Source organism: Watersipora subatra, chromosome 9 (genome assembly GCF_963576615.1).
Source record: "Watersipora subatra chromosome 9, tzWatSuba1.1, whole genome shotgun sequence".
In the NCBI taxonomy this organism is placed as follows: Eukaryota; Metazoa; Bryozoa; class Gymnolaemata; order Cheilostomatida; family Watersiporidae; genus Watersipora; species Watersipora subatra.
The window spans coordinates 56761681-56781546 of NC_088716.1; the positions used below are offsets into that span (position 1 = coordinate 56761681).

Sequence of the window (19866 nt, forward strand, 5' to 3'; positions counted from 1 at the left end):
ATCCCCTTATCCCCCACTGCAATTCTCTATCCCCTTATCCCACACTGCAACTCTCTATCCCCTTATCCCGCACTGCAATTCTCTATCCCCTTATCCCACATTGCAATTCTCTATCCCCTTATCCCACACTGCAACTCTCTATCCCCTTATCCCGCACTGCAATTCTCTATCCCCTTATCCCACATTGCAACTCTCTATCCCCTTATCCCACACTGCAACTCTCTATCCCCTTATCCCACATTGCAATTCTCTATCCCCTTATCCCGCACTGCAATTCTCTATCCCCTTATCCCACATTGCAATTCTCTATCCCCTTATCCCACACTGCAATTCTCTATCCCCTTATCCCCCACTGCAATTCTCTATCCCCTTATCCCACACTGCAACTCTCTATCCCCTTATCCCGCACTGCAATTCTCTATCCCCTTATCCCCCACTGCAATTCTCTATCCCCTTATCCCACACTGCAACTCTCTATCCCCTTATCCCGCACTGCAATTCTCTATCCCCTTATCCCACATTGCAATTCTCTATCCCCTTATCCCACACTGCAACTCTCTATCCCCTTATCCCGCACTGCAATTCTCTATCCCCTTATCCCACATTGCAACTCTCTATCCCCTTATCCCACACTGCAACTCTCTATCCCCTTATCCCACATTGCAATTCTCTATCCCCTTATCCCGCACTGCAATTCTCTTAATTTCTCACTTGTTTCTGCTACTTTTTAAATTCATAAAATAATAACGCCGCAAGTATGTATGCAACCTTCATGAACCTTTGATCGTCTTGTATTTATTTGGAGTTATCCCCCTTAGCGTGAGGTAACTGTAAGGGCATTGAATGATGCAAGTTCCTGTTAATCATGTTTGCCATTGTTCAGTTGCATTTTACAAAGCTAAGCACTTCTTCAGAGTTGCTATATAGACTTGAGTTTCGCATCAAATTTTCTTTGCGGATAAAAGTTCTGCCATAGTCTACAATTTCGAGTTCCACAGCTATGCGGTTATAAATCCATCACTTCCTGTGGCGCTATCCTCAAATCATTTAGTTTTGCTACCCAATATTCGGTGGTTGAACAAGTCACTCTCTCACGTATGTCTGGCTAGACCAAGTAAGATCCATTAACCTAGAACTAGTAAGAACCATGAAGTTCACTGTACTGATTGGTACTGAACTAGTTACCTACTAGTTGTGCTCCAATTAGCATGGCATGAAGATCAGATAAGGCTTCATGATGATACTGTATTAAGATTACTCGAGCAGGCTGTTGGCTGAAGTTAGCCACAGCATTGTAGCAGGTAGTTTACTGCCTTTGTTTCATTTCTTATATTGACCAGATCGATTTTATATGAATACATTTAACTATATATGTGACAAACCAACTCCAGAATCCAGTACGTCTGACAATGAAAGCATTTAATTAATTACCTGCAGCATTAATGATGCCATTTGTGTGGTTGTTTGGTTTGTATCTATTTGGATGCATGTGTATTACCACTGCAACGGAGTTACCATAGGAAGGGTTTTTCATGTTCAGCTTATGTTCTTCTTATGCTAGAAGCATACGCCCCGCTCAGCGCAGGGTGTATGCTTCTAAGCATCAGTTATAAACTTATAATATTAGAATAATGTAATGAAGCCACAAAGTTCATTATGCTAGCTTATTATCTTTCTGACTCATAGTTGGTGTTTCAGCGTCCGGCTGGACAGGATATGTGATTGAATGATGCCTTTCAACATTCATCTAGTGCAATGCTGGCGCATGCCATGCACCATTATGTGTGCCAAATTACTTTCTCTGTGTGGTTACTTTTATGGTTACTTTACAGAATTGTGTCCACAGCAGCTGCAAGGTGAGGTGGAAGAATTCCAATGTAGATGTTATGAGTTCCTGAATTCTAAAACATACTGGGATAATAATATATGTGCCACGAATGGAGGCCACCTAGGTAATAGCATAACATCTATTCCGCTGATCTTTGTAACTGACAATTCAACTCTGTAAGCTATATCTGAAAAGAAAAAGCAAATTCAAAATTAATTATAATTGTATTTTATTGTATATTATATATACTATGTGCACAATTATTTGGCAATGTCCAGTGTGGCCGTATGGTGCAGATGTTACTTGCATCGCGCTACAAGCCAAATGTCACGAGTTCGACTCTAGAATGATGCCATCTTTTTTCACCACTTCTAGTTGTGCCTTCAGACAGACATGGCTCTCATTATAGTTAAGATCAACCTACTAGTGGTTATTTTTTCATCTCCCTTTATTATCAGAGCGTTCCTGCTTCAAAACTTCATTATTATTTTATTGCCATTTTTATCACCGAGGTTGGGTTGCAACTGGGGTTAACCTATTTTGGGATCTCGTGCGTGCGCAGTTTTAGGAGAATTATGGTAGTTTTCACATAGATTGAGTACATGAGGGTACGCTCTAACCGGTTCTATAAATGTATAAGAATATGCATTGACGAGGATCTTTCTGTGAAAGCATCAGCTCAAGTTCCTTATAAGTACACCTTTTAATGGTTTTATGCTGCAATAATCAAATTCTTGCCTCACAATAAAAGCGTTCAGTCTATGCTGAAAATGTGATGTTGGATTTGTTTGAAAGTCATTGATAGCATAATTACCATTCGGCCATATACAGCTCCTACAACGTAAATAAGCCATTCTTGAAATGTTTATGTTACAGGTATTTAACGATTTAAACAGTAAAATACGTGTAAATTGCCTAATCCGTTCTAAGATCTTCCTAAACTCAGCCCCTTTAGCCCTTCAAAATGGAAAACAAAACTAGACTTGGTGTTTTAATTTAATAACTACAGTAATTGTAGTATTATTGGTTTGTATCAACAACTTTTCTCATTTTTCTTATTACTTTCGCGTGGTTCATGGTCCATGATTACGGTAAAATTACAATAAGTTAAGGAGAGCGAATACTTTTCATGTCACTTTACATTGAGTTTTCACCATTTTTTTTCTAAACAGCAATGCCTATTCTTCAGAAGAGAAATAATAAAAACATTTTATACATCTAAAATAAGGCAAAACAAAAATATATTTTTGCTATCATAGCTGCGGTGTTTGTCCGTCCATCTATCCATCACCAGAGTTAGAGGCTAGGATAAAATATTCGTTTCAATGAGACAACTCGTGACATTCAGTTTGGTATATCGACACTCTAACATCTCCACCAATCGATCGCCTCTAAGTATTTGTAAATAATTGCGCGGCCACTTATTCTGTGTGATCTATCGACATGCTTAATGGTCTCTCATGGTGAACTAGACTGCCAGGGTACTAGCTTATATAATAGAGATAAACCCAGGCGTCGTTTTTTTGCCCAGGTGTGGCAAGAGAAAAAGCGATATTTTTAAGGCTAACTACTAGATTACCATTATTCAAATAGTATTTGTGAATTTTCACTGACATGACACTACGTTATATGGAATTTTTATGTAGTACGAAGCCAAAACTTCGCATGAACCCTTTACGTTATGGGTGTATACATTATAGTAGGTATATTTTTAGAAGCGTCTACTGTATTACTGAAAGTAACGTGTAAAGGTTAACTCTGTGTTTAGAAATATGCTTTTCGATATTTCGTCGCATGCACCCTTATAGGGTACGCGTAAAGAATTTGAAGGTATACTTAAAGTAGCTCATTGTCTACTAAGATGGGCTGATTTTTCTTGTCATAGTCAATTAACACCCCTGCTATAGATATAAGAGATGAAATCATAGAGCTCGTTGTATCAAACATGGCTACCATTATATTGGTAGATGAAATTCTAATAAACCGTTTGAACTTCTCGAATAAAGTGTATTGTTCACCTGGTTTTGGTCCTGATACGACATTTTGTAGTCTAATCATTATTTACTCGTACATAGAGTTGTTTAATCTGTTCATATAAAAAGGACAACCAGTCATCAACCATTTTCATCTCTTGGACTTTGCACACATTCCGGTATATTCTATACAATGCCACCTCAGGGAACTTTATATGGCACCCCTCATGAGCTATGTGTCATCAGTGCTCATACTTTGCACCAGCTTGTTACTTAACAACTTAATTTGTTACTTATCAACTTAATTTGTTACTTAACAACTTAATTTGTTACTTAACAACTTAATTTGTTACTTAACAACTTAATTTGTTACTTAACAACTTAATTTGTTACTTAACAAAACTGTAACCTTTGAGGATTAAATTTGCAGCAAAAATTGACACAAAAGAAGTTGACAGCTTCCTCCGGGATAGGTCACGAAAGTATTTCTCCAGTGAGCTGGGCGTCTGGATTGGGGCATTTAGAGAAACCGAGGAAGATGAATTCTTCTGGACAGATGGTAGGTCTGTTAAAGTTGTCTCATGTCAGAACATCCTTTGCAGTTATGAGTGCTTTAGGATTGTCTTCGCATACGGGATGAAATTATTCGCGGAGTTAAATTTCGCGAAAAATGTCTTTTCATGCATACTCGCGGACTAATTTATTTGCGGATGAACACATTCGCGAATAAATTAATCCCTGAATGCAGCTAGCAATAGAGTAAAACCTTCACATGCTTATACCATGTGTTTAGGTTTCTACTTAGCAGGGAAATTTATGTTGATCATGCTAATCTATAAATTTCTGGTTGCATCCAGAGGTTTTCATGAATATTCATCGATTTGGAAGCCTTTGGTCAACCAACAACTTGGGGTAAGTTATGAATTTTTTCAACTTAAAGAGCTGCAGGAGATATTTTTGCGATGACCATGCCGTGCCGAATTCCGAATAACTTGCGACAACCTTAAATAATTTTGTAAAGAAGTGTGATGCATTGGCAATGGCCTTAACTCAAAGCCCCGGCGATGGTTTTAACAGTTTCGAACTCATCTACGTTTACTAACTCCGCTTAGCGGCTGGTTTTTAATTTGAGGTTGTAGTAGTTATGCTCCCTGCGTTAAAAAAACTATTTGCGGATTTTAATAATTCGTGGAATTGACTCTACGCGAATTATTAAATCCATCGAATAATTTCATCCTGTAGAGTTTTCGATAAACGATAAATGATTTGTAGAAGATGTCTTGGCAGTGACTAGGCGTATGCGTCTCAATACACCCTACAAGACCTTTGCTCGAGATCTTTGTAACTATTATATTAGTAGGGTATGACAACTGACTGCTATCCACATAACAGGCGCTCAATAAATGTCAAAATGTCTTCTTTTGATTCATAACACAGGTCCTCTATCAATCACATGAGTAATTACTGCGACAGCCACAAATAATTGAAAGCGGCGTGTGTGTATCTCCAACAGCGGGTCATCATGTATCATCATTCAATAATAAACATTACTTCTCATGCACTTTAGGGTATGCATAGGCAATTCAAAAGCACCATATCCCTGTATAGACCTAGGACTGCTCAAATTATATTTAAAGAAATCTGCGGCTAGGTCTGTAAGGAAAGACTCCGATTTTGGTGTTTGCGTTTGCCCTATTAATTTTACTGCCTCTCTTCCATGAAGTCATATAGAGCTATATATAGCCATATAGTTTCTTAAAAAACAAGTAAACATATTCGATATAACATGAAATTAAGTAATAATGACGGGTAGTATGAGTCGAATAACAACATTTGCTGGTAATAGAGATAAATTTGGTGTCAATAATACAGAGATTGTGAATGGTGTTGAGTAGTTGTCCTCCCATAGTTTTTTTCTTGTGAATCGAAGGTAGGTTAACAAAACAACCAAATGTAATGTTAGCACTCTCAGTCCATAATGCTGAATAGCGTGACAACTGAACGTCAAAGGTCATCACAGGTTGAGTGAGGCCGATTACTAGTCAAACCCTCATCTGTTTTCTCTCTAGTGAACCTGGTCCTTATATATGTTTTTTTGTAACTGATCGCTGGGCGTAATGGTAATAAATAGAAGCAATGGACTCGTCATACTTCAAGTTGTGCAGTGATTAGGTCTTGTAAGTGATTCTGTCGCTCCAATTGGTCAGTACAACTTTTGTGCTGATTTTTGAGGTATTGGAGTTTTCTGACACCTGCATTCTAGATGGTCTTTTAAACGTTTAACAAGTTAACTAATGAATAAGATTTGCAAATACCGAAAAGGCATTTGAATATTGCAGTTGTGACCCTAGCAACTTTGAGTGAACTTTAATCCTTCATCTGCACTTTCCAATACATGTATACACAAACATCTGATCACTCAGCCCATTATCTGCTCATGTAAACAGTGAGTCGTCAACATGTTGTTAGGATTAACTGCAATCAATGATTAGAGCCAAAAAGTGAGTGTTGAATTATCTGGCCGTGTAGGCTGTGTAATCGCATCGCTACATGTAGGTGATGTAATCCCGTTGTTCTAGGATAGTTAAAATGTGCTGTTCTGATTGGCCGACTCATTCCCGCTGTCCTGATTGGTCATCCATGATGCACGCCCAATGCATTTAATTTTTTGGGGCTTCCCTATTTGACATAGGTTTTGAACTTCGTTTTCTTCACATTGATACAGGATCTGTTTTTCAGAACCATTTGTATAATTTCTGTTATGTTTGGATGCATGGATTCATTTAAAAAATCAGACTGGCTAAAGTTAATTTTGAGTACACTAATTCTGCAAGCTCTCTCACCAATATGCCCATAGTGACAGAGAAATACACATTTGCTTCTTCACTATGGCCAAGTAGAAGTTGTCATCTCATGGCTGTTGTGCCACTAGGAGGGATTTCAGCTGATGATGTACATGTATGTTGTAGGAAGTCCATTAGAGTTTAGTAATTGGGCTGATGGAGAGCCCGACAGCATCATAGCTTTCTCTCAAAACTGTGTCTACCTAAAAGAACAGCATCTCTGGACATGGGCAACACTTCAATGCACTGCATTAGGATTGGGACCTCCGCTGCCCTCTATTTGTCAATACGGTACATGCGTACTCTTGTACATAAGCTTTTCTACTTGTCTTGTCAGCTTTTCGACTAGTTCACAATTTTGACATTTTTGAAGTTGTTCCCTCTTACATTGAGTTCATATTCCATGCTCTTTGCTAGCTGGCATAGACTTACCTCGCAATCTTTGCTTATTGCAGAAATAGATGACTGCGCTGTTGATGAAGTGATAAATGGAGGCGCAATAAACACTACAACACGTAAGATTCATTGAAAACTGTTTTTGTTCATTTTAGCCATAATGGCACCCGTCTAGTAAAACAAATTCTTTCTTGTAACTTTGTAAATCTTGAAGTCACAGTTTACTCTATAAGTACATTCAACAGTAACAGTAGGCTACAGTGAGCTTTCACTTTTTTACCAATAGTTCATTAGAATTTTTTTAGTTTTTATCAAATAAAAGCGATGCAACAGTTTATGCATACTCATGTTTCTTTTATCATTTTCAGTGTAAATTCTGTCTAGATTTGACATGTACTTAGCACAGCTGCAGATTTTATAATCGTAAATTTGTAATCGGTAACTTTTTATTAGTTCACAATTTACAGATTTCTAACATGAAGTACATGTTTATACATAAACGCTTAAAAATATTATCCTTCACATGATTATAAAAATTGAATATTTTGAATATGCTAGCCTAGCAGTAAAATCAAATGTATAGCATGCAGTGTCAATGTTATGAGTTTGTATAGCATGTGGTGTCAATGCCATGCGTGTGTATAGCATGTGGTGTCAATGCCATGCGTGTGTATAGCATGCGGTGTCAATGTCATGCGTGTGTATAGCATGCAGTGTCAATGCCATGCATGTGTATAGCATGTGGTGTCAATGCCATGCGTGAGTATAGCATGCAGTGTCCATGCCATGCATGTGTATAGCATGCAGTGTCAAAGCCAGCTGTGTAGCTAATGAAATATTGCTAATGAATTTCTAAATAACTCCTTAACATTAATCGTTTGCTAGCTTGTGGTAAGACGTAGCCGTCTTCTCTCAAACAAGTTATTTAGTGAAATCGAGCCAAGGAAGGCCAAAACAGATTTCTTTTTAGTTGTTATTTCAGGTCAAAGTTTTGCTTCTTATTAAAATTTGTATGCAGATCTTTTTAAATATTCAACACATCAATTTGAAAACTGTTCTTCTCACAGAAATGCTTTTCCAGTTTTGGAAATGCTCTAATGATATTTTCCCTGACCCTCATTATGGCATAAAACACAATGGAACTCATCAAGTCAATCGGCTGCGCTTTTGATCAGGCCTGTCTATTAATTTGTAGCAATGAAATGAATTCGAATTGTATGGTTTAGCAGTCTGAGGAGAGATTTACATTTGAAGCTGTAGAATTTATACCTTCAGTAAACTAATAGAGAGTTTAGACCTGGCGGAACTAACAGAACCGCGACGAAATGAAAAAAATTTAATGAAATAAAAGACACTCAGCGAAATCTCTAAGTTATACTGCAGAGTTGTTGGCTATTAAAGCAAAGATCTCTGACTACCCAGTAAAGCTACCAGGTTCCAACTCTAATAAAACAAAAGGATATTAGATTAATGTGAACTTAGTATTTATTCATTCTTCTCCATATACCGATCATCTCTCCGTTAAGCTTGCAACAACTTTTATTCCCATTTCTGTTTTGTCACTCCGTAGCGTGTGACTGAGACCCTCCGATTGTTTGTTGCAGTGATAGTCATCATTGTATGCGCTGGTATCGGAGCCATCTTATTGCTTCTTATTATTAGCTGCGCCATCATCAAGTGTAGAAGGTAAGTATCTGGAGACTTGGCCTTCCAACAAACAGTGTCAACACTGTTAACAAGCAGTGTTAACACTGTTAACAAGCAGTGTTAACACTGTTAACAAGCATTGTTAACACTGTTAACAAGCTGTGTTAACAAGCAGTGTTAACACTGTTAACAAGCAGGGTTAACAAGCAGCGTTAACACTGTTAACAAGCAGTGTTAACACCGTTAACAAGCAGCGTTAACACCGTTAACAAGCAGTGTTAACAGTTTGAAGCCTGAATCTGAGATCAGCCCTCGGGATGTGATTTTCTCATCGGATACTATGCCCTAAAAAACGCGGCTCCCTAGTTTTGTTTTTTTTCATTTCCCTACTTCTGGTTTAGGTAGGGTTACAACATCGTAGCCTCTTTGCGGGTAATATGTTTTTGGTGTTTCAAGTTAATTTGACTACTAATTCTTGAGATATCGTCGGAATATTGAGGACATTTCAAACTGACTGGGAAGAAAAGATGGCTACCGACAGGATATTAGTTTCTAATGACACACGGGCTCAACTCCTTGGTAATAAAAGATCTAAAATAGATAAAGTTAGAAAGCTTCTTAATCATCAGAAAAGGCGATAAAACTAGTTATTGTTCTTTTCATAAAAACTATTAAAAAAACTTTGTATTCACAACAAACATACACGCACTATCAGACTTGGTGTACAGTCATAATGCTGTTTTTTTCAGTTACCTTTAAAACTTTGAGAAAGTATAAACTAAGAACTATTCACTCTATTTATGTCTGTTTCTTTCATTGTTTTCTACAAGTTTAGAGATTGATTTAAAATAATTTCAAAAACTTTGTAAAAAAGAATTCAAAATGGTGTTCAGTTCAAAAGAAGTTGGGATATTTCAAGTGCTTTTCCAGTCGATGGACAATTGTTAATATGGTCTAGGATCAGGGGACCTGCCTGTATATACAAGGGTAGAATTTAAAGAGTTAAACATTCAAACAATATTGTGGAGCCACTCAAAGCTATTTTACCAATTGTATGTAGGAAAAAGGTTGGTTTATGAAAATTCTAGCTGGATGTCCGGCATTGCTCGGGTAAAAAAAAGGATTTGTACAGAAAATTTCCTTTTAATCAACTTTTTTTATTCTTACTTTTAAATGAAGGTGTTTGTTTATTTCTGCATACTGTGCTGTTTCTATTTACTCTGTCTATCTCTGTGTAATTCATACTATACCGGCTGCAGTGCCTACTGCAGATTTATGGTCTACTGATGGCAATAATCTTGTCGGCTATTGTTTGCGTATGGCATGCGTTTCTCTTCTGGTATGGCTTCAGGAATTTTTTTTCGGTATGGTTTCACGTATAATGCTAGCTAGTTTTTAACGTGGAGCCATAAAGGATTGGCATGTGTTCTAAGTATTTGCCCAATTTAATCTATGGTATAGCATTTGGTCAGTGTAGTGTACTGGATAAATGGCTGTTTGTAGAACTGGAGGTTGTGAGTTCGAATCCAGTTTGCAGCAGTTGTCTCATTCTTAAACTTTATTGCTATAGCTGGACAGACAGATGGACAAGCATTGAGATTTATATATATAGATTTGTATTTATAGTATAAACAGCAAATATTGCTCATGGTTGCGTTCTTACAGTCGGTACAAACGGTATCACAAAAGAAAGAGCCAACGGAGATCGGTGAGATACTATAGTCGTCCCCCCTCCACAGTCAGGCAATCTGTTGTGGAGCCACGTCTTCTTACTGAGACACACGAGCCCGAAGAAAATGATCTGAATGAAAAGCTTGTGCATGGAGCTGAGGCTGCTAAGGGTGATGAGCTCAACGTCAAAGGTATCCTATTGAGAGTGATGGTAACTGTTACAGTAGTAGTAACAGTGCTAGTAAGACTCATTCTGTGTCAGCAGTCTTACCAGGCTGCCAGTCAAAAGACGACCTTTGCATTAAAGATGAACTCACACTAATTTCTAGTAGATTTCATCAGAAAGTATCGACATTTTTCTATCATTTGCGATTGTTTTTGATGTTTGAGGTGATCTTAAAACCAGGATGTTTTAAGATTAAAAACGCCAAAATTTCATCGCAGTTAAAATGCTCCGATTAAACGAAAGTGCGATTATGATGTCTATAGCCTCAAAAAGACTCACAGAATAGAGACACGTAACGCTGCAACTTGAATAAAATATCCAATATCAACTAGTGACATCAATTTGGACATATTTTTATTTCGAGCGTGTTAGCCGCGATCAAGTTTTGTTGATTTTAATCTTGAAACGTCTTGGCAATCAGCTCACCTCAACCATCAAAAACAATCGCAAACGATAGAGAAATACTGAAATTTCTGATGAAATCTACCAAAACCTGGTGTAAATTCGTCTTCAAAGCAAGTTAGTGTTTATCTCTACTGGTTGTTGTTCTTCACTACAATCGTGTCTCTGTTTCTGCGCCTTTCAAAATGGTTTTTTGCTTTTGCAGGTTCAACATTACCAACAGCTAGCAGTATTGCTGCTGCCGCGACGAGCGGTCTTGTTGTGGATGTACATACAGGCAGGTCGACTGTCAAGCGTATCAACACACCTGCAGAGAGTAAAACTTTGCTGGAGGAGGCGGATGGCTCGTTGAAACCTGCAGACACCTTGGTTGATGCCGAGAAGGTATCTATATCATATAGCTTGGATTCCAATGAAGAGAATAGCGCAGTAACTTCGAATTTAGATAATATGAACAAACCCTCTAGCAACCCATCCAAGGATGTCACTTATAAGTAGGAGAGCTACTTGTTCGATATAAATGGCAGTGAGGCGTTATATTGTGCAAAACTGTTTGCCTGGTGCTCCATAAGCCTGCTGTCAATTGCTCATCTTATATAAATACAATTATGTTCATTTTGTTTCTTATCATATTTGCTTTTTTAATAGACTACACAGGCTTGTTTCATTAATCAAAGGCCTTCAGTATGTATTGTAGATATCCATATAGTTAGACAGCTGCTAATGAAACCTACGAAAGCTTTTACATGATATTTCTATCGTGTGATTATGTATGCAGATCTTCCATTTTTACAGTTAAATTTTTATTTTACTCGCCAAACAGGCTGTACAACTCAGTCTTTGATGACTTCCAGTTCTTGTGAGTCTCTTTAAAGTTCAAGCATTTGATTATGATTTTTGCTCGTGTACATTTTATGCATGTCTATGCACTTCTTGAATTAGTTTCTTAGTAAACCGAACTAGAATTGCTTCTGCTTTTCATGTAGCAGTCATACTTTATGGAAGCAAATATACCAGCTATCATACCATCTAACTTTGCTAGTATGTTAGTCTCTTCCTTCAATCGCATCAACTATCCTCTATCTTATTACGTATTAACTATGCCTGATCTTACTACATCAGTAAGGGTGTAGATTGTATATTTCACTGTAGAATAAATGGAAAATCAGTCATTCATGTCATTTGTTAGTTTAGTCATGTGTTGTCTTACACCTTTAACAAATGAATATTGGGGATATTTTAGTGAAAGGAAAAAGATTAAACACAGTTTGAAACTGATTAAAGTGTGCACCAACTTAACCTCAGTCCTCAAGTTTCTACAGATTAAATTGCCATAAAAGTATCTTCTAAATAATCATTATGATAAAGAAGACAATTCACAATTTTCTGAACCAGCTGTCATTCAGGTTGCTCATGTGAATATGAGAGCAACCATAACCATTAGCAAGGAGTAAGTTGGCTCACCGTCTAATCTAATCTAAAATTTTCTCACTACACCCTTCTAGAAAGAAGGAAAGGTGTGGGAACTCTTTTGTTACAAAAATTCTTTTGTCCGTTCTAGCATTGAGTGTCACCTAAGCTAGTAGTTTTTAGAATGTGGCAGCAATAAAAAATGATAGGCTAGTAAAGAAAAGCTAGAGGAATGTACTAGACCAGAGATTGCGCTACACCTTCGATTCTATTTTAGCATTGAGCTTGTCATTTGAATGCACCTGCCAACATTTCAAAGCATAAAACGTTCATTTAAAACTGGCTAATGATGGAATTACGTATTTAGTCAAAAATATAAAAGAGAATAACCCGCTAAGTTAAACAATTCTGTTAAACAACTTCAATGGACATAAAATTTCACTTATGTAATCAATGATTTAATAGAAAGCTGTACAGAAATTGGATTAGAGGTAGGCCTAATGAATTACATGACCATGTTCAACTGATAATAATTATTGATGTTTTTCGGTATGAATGGTTTGCTGACCACTTCGTTGCGTTGGCATTTCTGGCAGTGATAAAGGCAGAACAAACAACGAAGTCGAGCGAAGGCGAAAGCATTTTTATAATGAAATGATCTAGACCAATTAAGGTAGGTGATATATAGGTAATAAAAATATTAAAACAAATTTAACTCTAGCGATTGAAAACTTTCTAAAAGCTAACATGCCAAAAAACTAGTTCACTAAGCACAATATGACTGATTCCTCTGGTGTGCTGTAGATTCTTCGGTATATTTGGTGAATCAGAGTAAGCCGGTCAGATTTATCGTTCTAACATTTGCAACATAAATGAATCCAAATAAAATAGATATTCATTTTAAATAACGGCTTTCTAAAACAATTTTTAGCAACTCTTTATGTGCCAGCAATTAATAGTGTCTGTAATTATCAACGAATGGATCCAACGTTTACAACAGACCGATCCCAAAGTGTTCACAACTCAAAACTAATCTAATCTAAAATTTTCCCACTTCACCCTTCTAGAACGAAGGAAAGGCGTGGGAACTCTTTTATTACAAAAATTCTTTACTAAAAACCTCTCAGGTCTCGAGTTGTTCTCGGCCAAAAAGAATTAAAAAACGCATTTGTCCGGATTGTTGGCACAAACAGACCTGCTTTCTGTCGAGTGTTGTGGTGCTTAATAGTATTTTTAAAATCAGGGACCGTAAAGATCTTTTCCACTGCTTTTAAATAAAATGCACACCTAATATCTTTTCGCCGTTTAGCTAAACTCTCGATCCCTGTATTTGCTCTTATTTCTGTAAAACTGACTTGCCCCTTTAGTTTAAAAATGAACCTTGAAGCGGTGTTCTGTATTTTCTCAAATCTTTTGATATCTTTTTTCATAAACGGGTCCCATACCGTGCAACCGTACTCTAAAAGTGGCCTCACCAAAGAAAAATAAACAATCTGCCGAGTTTTTGTGTCAGCTTGCTTTAAAACTCTCCTTAGCGTATGTAATGTTCTATTAGCTTTGCTTATTATTTTTACATAGTGAATTTCCCATTTCAGGTTATTTTGCAACTCAATGCCAAGATATGGATGTGAATCAACATTGTCTAAACGTTGGTCACATAAAAAATAACTTGCTTTTGAATTCGACTCTCCAACTGAAAGAACAGCACATTTAGAAACATTAAAAGTCAATTGCCACTCATTAGAATACTTTTGGAGTACCCTAAGGTCTTGTTGCAATACCGCTTTGTTGACGCGGGAATTAAATAAAAGAGTATCGTCAGCAAACAGTCGGCATTTTGACACCATAAGGTCTGGCAAGTCATTAACGTACAATAAAAAAAGAAGGGGTCCCATAACTGACCCTTGGGGCACTCCTGAGTTAATTGGACAAAATGGAGAGTTGGCATCTTCCACGGAAACAAATTGCCTTCGGTCAAAAGAATGACTTGACTATTTTTATCAGATGGAATCATACCTCGATGAATCTCTCTGACAACGGTCAGATTGCTTTGAGCAATACAAGACTTTCACTAGATTGATGAAGCCTTTGATCATCCAAAGAAAGCATGGCGTCCGACTTGGTTATGTTCTACTCTTGATTATATAAGCATATCTTGAATATTTGAAAAAACTATTTGCTTATGACCTTATTGTTTGCTGATGTCATATGATACTCTAATTGACCTGGCGTAATATATTCTGTCTTCCCTAAAATGACACTCGGTTCTTGTGATAAATGAAGGAGGCCATCTAGAGATGGCAGCCATCTACAGGTGTCAGTGCGTGCCTGTGTAATTGATCCAGTTGCAAATAAAAGACCGAGCTATTAATTGATTTTTAACATTAATTGGCATTGTCTTAAGAGCTGACCGAATATTTGTTTATTCCATATAGTAGTGATATTGATGAGCCTAACCGTATAACATCTGATACGCTGAATGTTTGTACGCGTATTGGGAATATTCTGCATACGTTTGTCAAATCAAGGCATTTACAGTAGGTTCCTTTTGTATTTTCAACAAAAGAGAATTAACGTAAGATGTATTGATTCACTCTCTCCTCCTTTGGCAACGGGTTGTGGCTGTTAACATCATATTGCTGGAAGGCTTAAGAATGAGTGACACGTAATGACGAGTTACATAAACTTGTAGACACATTTTACTTGCAAGGTTTTCCGAGGTAAGTGTTAAAAAATCCAACAGTATTAAACATTGGTGAAATTGTTGGCTCAAGCTGTAATGTAATAGATCAGGACATTGATGCTATGAAGACAAAACTATGAGAGCTTTAATATGAGTCACATGAAGATAGCTTTTAAATCATTTTCTTTTTAAGTTTTGAATTTATATGAAGTGAAATTTTTATTGCTATGAAAAAGAAGAAATGCTGTAATTTTTATAATTCCTTTTATAGTAATGCTACTCAAAAAGAATTCAAAAGTGAGTAATACACAAATATTCCTTTTTTTCTTATTTAAACCTTGTATTTTCATTAAATTGTACATGTCAGCGAATGGGTAATCAATAATCCACATGTACATTCATTTTTACCTACCCTTTTTCTGTCACAAATTGATCTTTTGAAAATTCTCTGAATGAACCAAAATATTTGGCGGTCTCTGGGATAAGCTGCCCACTAATCATAATCGATGTTGCAGAGTTAAGAAAATTAACAATGACCTTCTTTAAACCTGTTATCAAGGTTCTCTAAAAGACCAGACTTCATCTAAAATTGGGCCGATAAAATATTTTCTGTTAGTTCTTGATATTCTTTGATACTAGTATGGAATCACTATTTATGACTTTTTGTCCTAAAAATTCTAGTAGCCCTTGCAGGTTTGTATGTGGTGGTTTGCAAAATTTTTTACCTCTACACCTTTTCATGAGCCCTTTAACTAGATAAAAATCAATATTTAAAATGCTTATCTCTGTCATCAGCATTTATTTTATATAGTTATAACATTATAGATACATATATAATATTGCATATTATTACATATGTTATAGCATTATATTGCCACATAATAGAAATCAGTTTTGATAATTATGTAATTGTTACACTTTTTAGCGTCTGCCACAAAAAACTTTTATTTAATAAAAACTTTATCTTGTGGAATAAAAATTTTGTGGTCAGTTATGTATGATCTACTATAATGTGACTTGTTAGAAATAGTGTGTGTGCAAAGTGAGATGCAGGAAACTTTAAAATTAACAATCAAAGTAACCAGAGTGATAAGCCAGTAAAAGTTACAATCTTCTTTTACAGTTTTGTATATGCACCGTTGTTGTACATTTTCTTGCAAGTATTGCTGCTGCACACTTTTGCGATACGCTGATGTTAGCCATGCTTTCTACAAATTTAGATAGTACAGACGCATAAAATCTACATATGCATTTTATTTTTTAACATCCCGGTATGCTTGTGTTTTCGTCATTGAGAAACCTCTCTGTACTGTCAAAATATCTTACATTTTAATTTACCTAAATTATAACATACTATTTATCTATAGCATAAGAGATAACACAATTATCTGTTAGAATATTGGACAATGGAAACGTGCAACAGACAAAAGAGCTTTTCACATTCAGCAATTGCTTTGGTTTTCTTCCTGTTGGTGAGTACATTTATATTTTTAGTACATTTGTAAAACATTCGATAGATAATGTTAAATATTTCTTTATTAGCTTTGTTTTTGGGTATTTTACACTCATCGTATTTTTCACTTCATAGCTGTAACGTTTCTAATATCGTTACCGGCTCCAATTTTGTTACCGTTTATCTTTTATCCGTTTAAGGCATTGCTTCTATAAAATACGTATTGCACTCAGATCTACTTCTCTTAAAAGATAATATAATATTGATGGAAACCTTCAAGTAGCTATCTAGTGGATATAAACAGCTGTTGTATTGTTTATAATTGGTTGTAGGTGGTAACAGTGGAAGTTGCACACTCCTATGATGTCAGCGTATGTAAGTGTCTATCAGGATGCAGTTCACAATCATTTTTTTCAGAAAAAATTTGTTTTACATATGGTGACACAAAAAACCTATAAATAAAAAGGTACTGCCATGCGGTGTCATAAATGCAAAAACAAAATTTATGCAAGGAAGGCATGAAACTTTTTAGTTTAGGTGTGAATATTACCTTTTTTTGAAAAAAGATTGAATGAATTAAAAATACAATTGATGAGTGCATCTTTTGGTAAATCATCTTTATATAGCGCTGATAAGCCATTAACTATTTTGTGTTCCAAAATGTGTTTACTGGATTTTTCACCGTTTTTCTTGAGAAAGCTTTGGTACAGCACAATTAAATATGCATGAAAATCTTACAGATCTCTTGCAAAATGCTATGTTGAAATGCTATGCTATGCGAGAATTTTATGTTTCTTTTGTAAGATACATAAGATTTGGAAATAATGTATTTAATTTTTTTATAGTCAGTGATGGTTGTCATAAATTTCCGACTAACCACTCATTCTACTACCAGCCACCGCAGAAGATGTCAACTGTTACTGTTGAACAGTGTCGTACGGACTGCAATCACCAAAAGTAAGGAGAATCAATAGATTATGTCTAGTCGACCAGTATGTGTCAACATTAGCAGATCTCTTTAATGACGAGCATGACAAAATTTTATTACAATTTATCAGAAACTAGGAATTTTTGCAGAAGTTGCAGCAAATACGCTGCAAATTGAGCGCAATAGCCGATATCAACTATAGCAATTAGTGATGTCATTTTGCACTTAATTTTCTTTAGAGCATTTTAACTGTGGTTTGACAAGTTTTGTCGATTTTAATCTTGAAACATCCTTAAAACAAGCTTAAAAATTCTGGCAGTCAGATCACCTCAAGCATTAAAAACAATCATAAATGATAAAAAAATACCGATACTCTCTGATAAAATCTACTGAAAATTTTTGAAAATTAATCTTTAATGACCATTTACCAGTTACTTGCATGCTAGAGTTACTTGTGTATACATGTGCCTGCATCGAAGCACATAATTAACTCAGTCATAGGATTAGCCAACAATAATTGTTAAGTGTTGGCCTTGAACTTGGTGAAAAGGTTTTAATACCACAGATAGCATATAAACTACTGGCTTTGACGGTGTTGCTTACATGCAAAGCATGACTGGAAGATACAGTACGTACCTGTGATTTTAGGTACGCTGCATTATGGCTAGGCAGTTTGTGCAGCTGTTTTGAGGAGATTCACACAACAGCTGAAAGTGATGCACTTTGCACGAACCCCTGTAATGGTAAGGGGACAGGTTTCTTTGCATAACCTTCTTCTTTGTTCATTACAAATTAACAGTAATGATTACGTTAGAAGAGAAACTTTTTATAGTTTTGTCCTAAAACACTAATTAGCTAGACTGTTTGTTGCATACACTTTAGTTTCAGAGACAAATTGTTGTTTCAAAGTTTCAAAACAGTGTAATATGGCCAATATCGAAGGAACATAAGCTAGGTTATCAGTCTTTCGCTATTTGGCTACTGTTAACTCATTCGCTACGGTTAACTGTTAACTCATTCGCTACGGTTAACTGTTAACTCAATCGCTACGGTAAGCCTTTATAACAGCCTGCGTATATCGTTCACTCTGCCGGAAAGCCTTGATGGCTTGCCTTAGTACCTTGACAAAAAACAGAGCAACCCAAAATGTCGCTGCAATGAATTTAGGATATTAGGTTATCATTTTGCCAACAAAGGGGGGCCAGTTAGATTTTTTAACTCAGAATTCACTGTATAATATCGTGGATTCGAGTTTTGTCTATTTTCGGTTTAGGATGGATGAAAAGAAAAATTGTAACCATCAACCTAAATGTATTTCTGTGAAATTCTTCAACATTGGGCCTCAAATATTTTTGATAACTGTATTTTTATATTAGAGAATTGGGGTCTGCATTTTGGTCAAACTGGAAAAATGATAGCGTTTTGTTTTTGTGCAAAATTTTCAGCTGATTCTCAAAAAACTTTAGATTAAAGCTATGACAGAAACGCTAGTTTTACTGGAAAATTACTGAGTGTACGTCAGCAAAAGTTTTTGGCATAGATTAATTTCATCAGCACAATCAGCAACAAATTGCGCAGTTAAGGAGTCAAGTCTACTTTATTTAAGGTCTACTTATTAAAAGAAGGGTTGACTGAAACGAATGAAGCTTCCTAGATTGTCTGCCTATGAATATGCTTTAATTTTTAGGATTAAAATTACCTATTTTTGCTCAAGAATCCCAATGACCGTATGATGATTTTTATATAGCACTTTACAGCACATAAGTGCTGCATATATGTGTATGTATGTGTATGTGATTTTATCAACTAGTAAAAGTATAAAATTAAGCAAAATAAATGAAAGCTTAGTTTCTGCTTGTTAAGGCATGATGAGGCCCACATGCGCAGTAGCACTGCAGCTAGTTGAAGGTGAGCCCACTAGTATTATATATGAATTATATATAATACTGTCTGCTAAAAGCATAACGTTATATCTACATTTATATGATATTAGATAAAGACTATAAAACAGCTATCATATTATTATGATGTAAGTTGCCTTGACCTTGAGAGATGTCTCAATGTGTTGTTCATAAATTTTAGTGAATATTGTCATACGTTCTTCGTTGCTATATAACATTCCTTGCCACATTAAACGCAACTTTATGATACAGAAATGTGTATCATACAAGATAGAATGGTTAAAGCTTTTTATACGGTATTGGGCATATTTTTGTAAAAACATGCAAATATTCTATGCAGGGAATGGTGGCCAACTGTGTGGAAGCGATGCCTACATGAATGTGTACAAGGCAGAGGTCAGCGATGAACGAATACCGAGTCAAATCGCTATCACAGACGGCCTAACCAATGGAAATGATCCTCTCGGTAAATTTGAACACTTCAATTTAATGACTAGAGCTTACA

The 19866-nt window shown here is 36.1% G+C and overlaps 1 protein-coding gene across 2 annotated transcripts in view; it reads left to right on the forward strand.

The window, feature by feature from the left end:
- Positions 1-12014, forward strand: part of LOC137404229 (neurocan core protein-like) — a 25394-nt gene extending 13380 nt beyond the window's left edge. For both annotated transcript variants that reach the window (XM_068090393.1, XM_068090392.1), the window contains 7 exons: positions 1833-1952; positions 4232-4360; positions 6771-6935; positions 7100-7159; positions 8645-8726; positions 10353-10549; positions 11192-12014. In XM_068090393.1, the coding sequence (XP_067946494.1) occupies positions 1833-1952; positions 4232-4360; positions 6771-6935; positions 7100-7159; positions 8645-8726; positions 10353-10549; positions 11192-11484 (1046 nt within the window). In that variant the 3' untranslated portion in view covers positions 11485-12014. The remainder of the gene's footprint in view (positions 1-1832; positions 1953-4231; positions 4361-6770; positions 6936-7099; positions 7160-8644; positions 8727-10352; positions 10550-11191) is intronic.
- The last annotated feature ends 7852 nt before the right edge of the window (positions 12015-19866 follow it).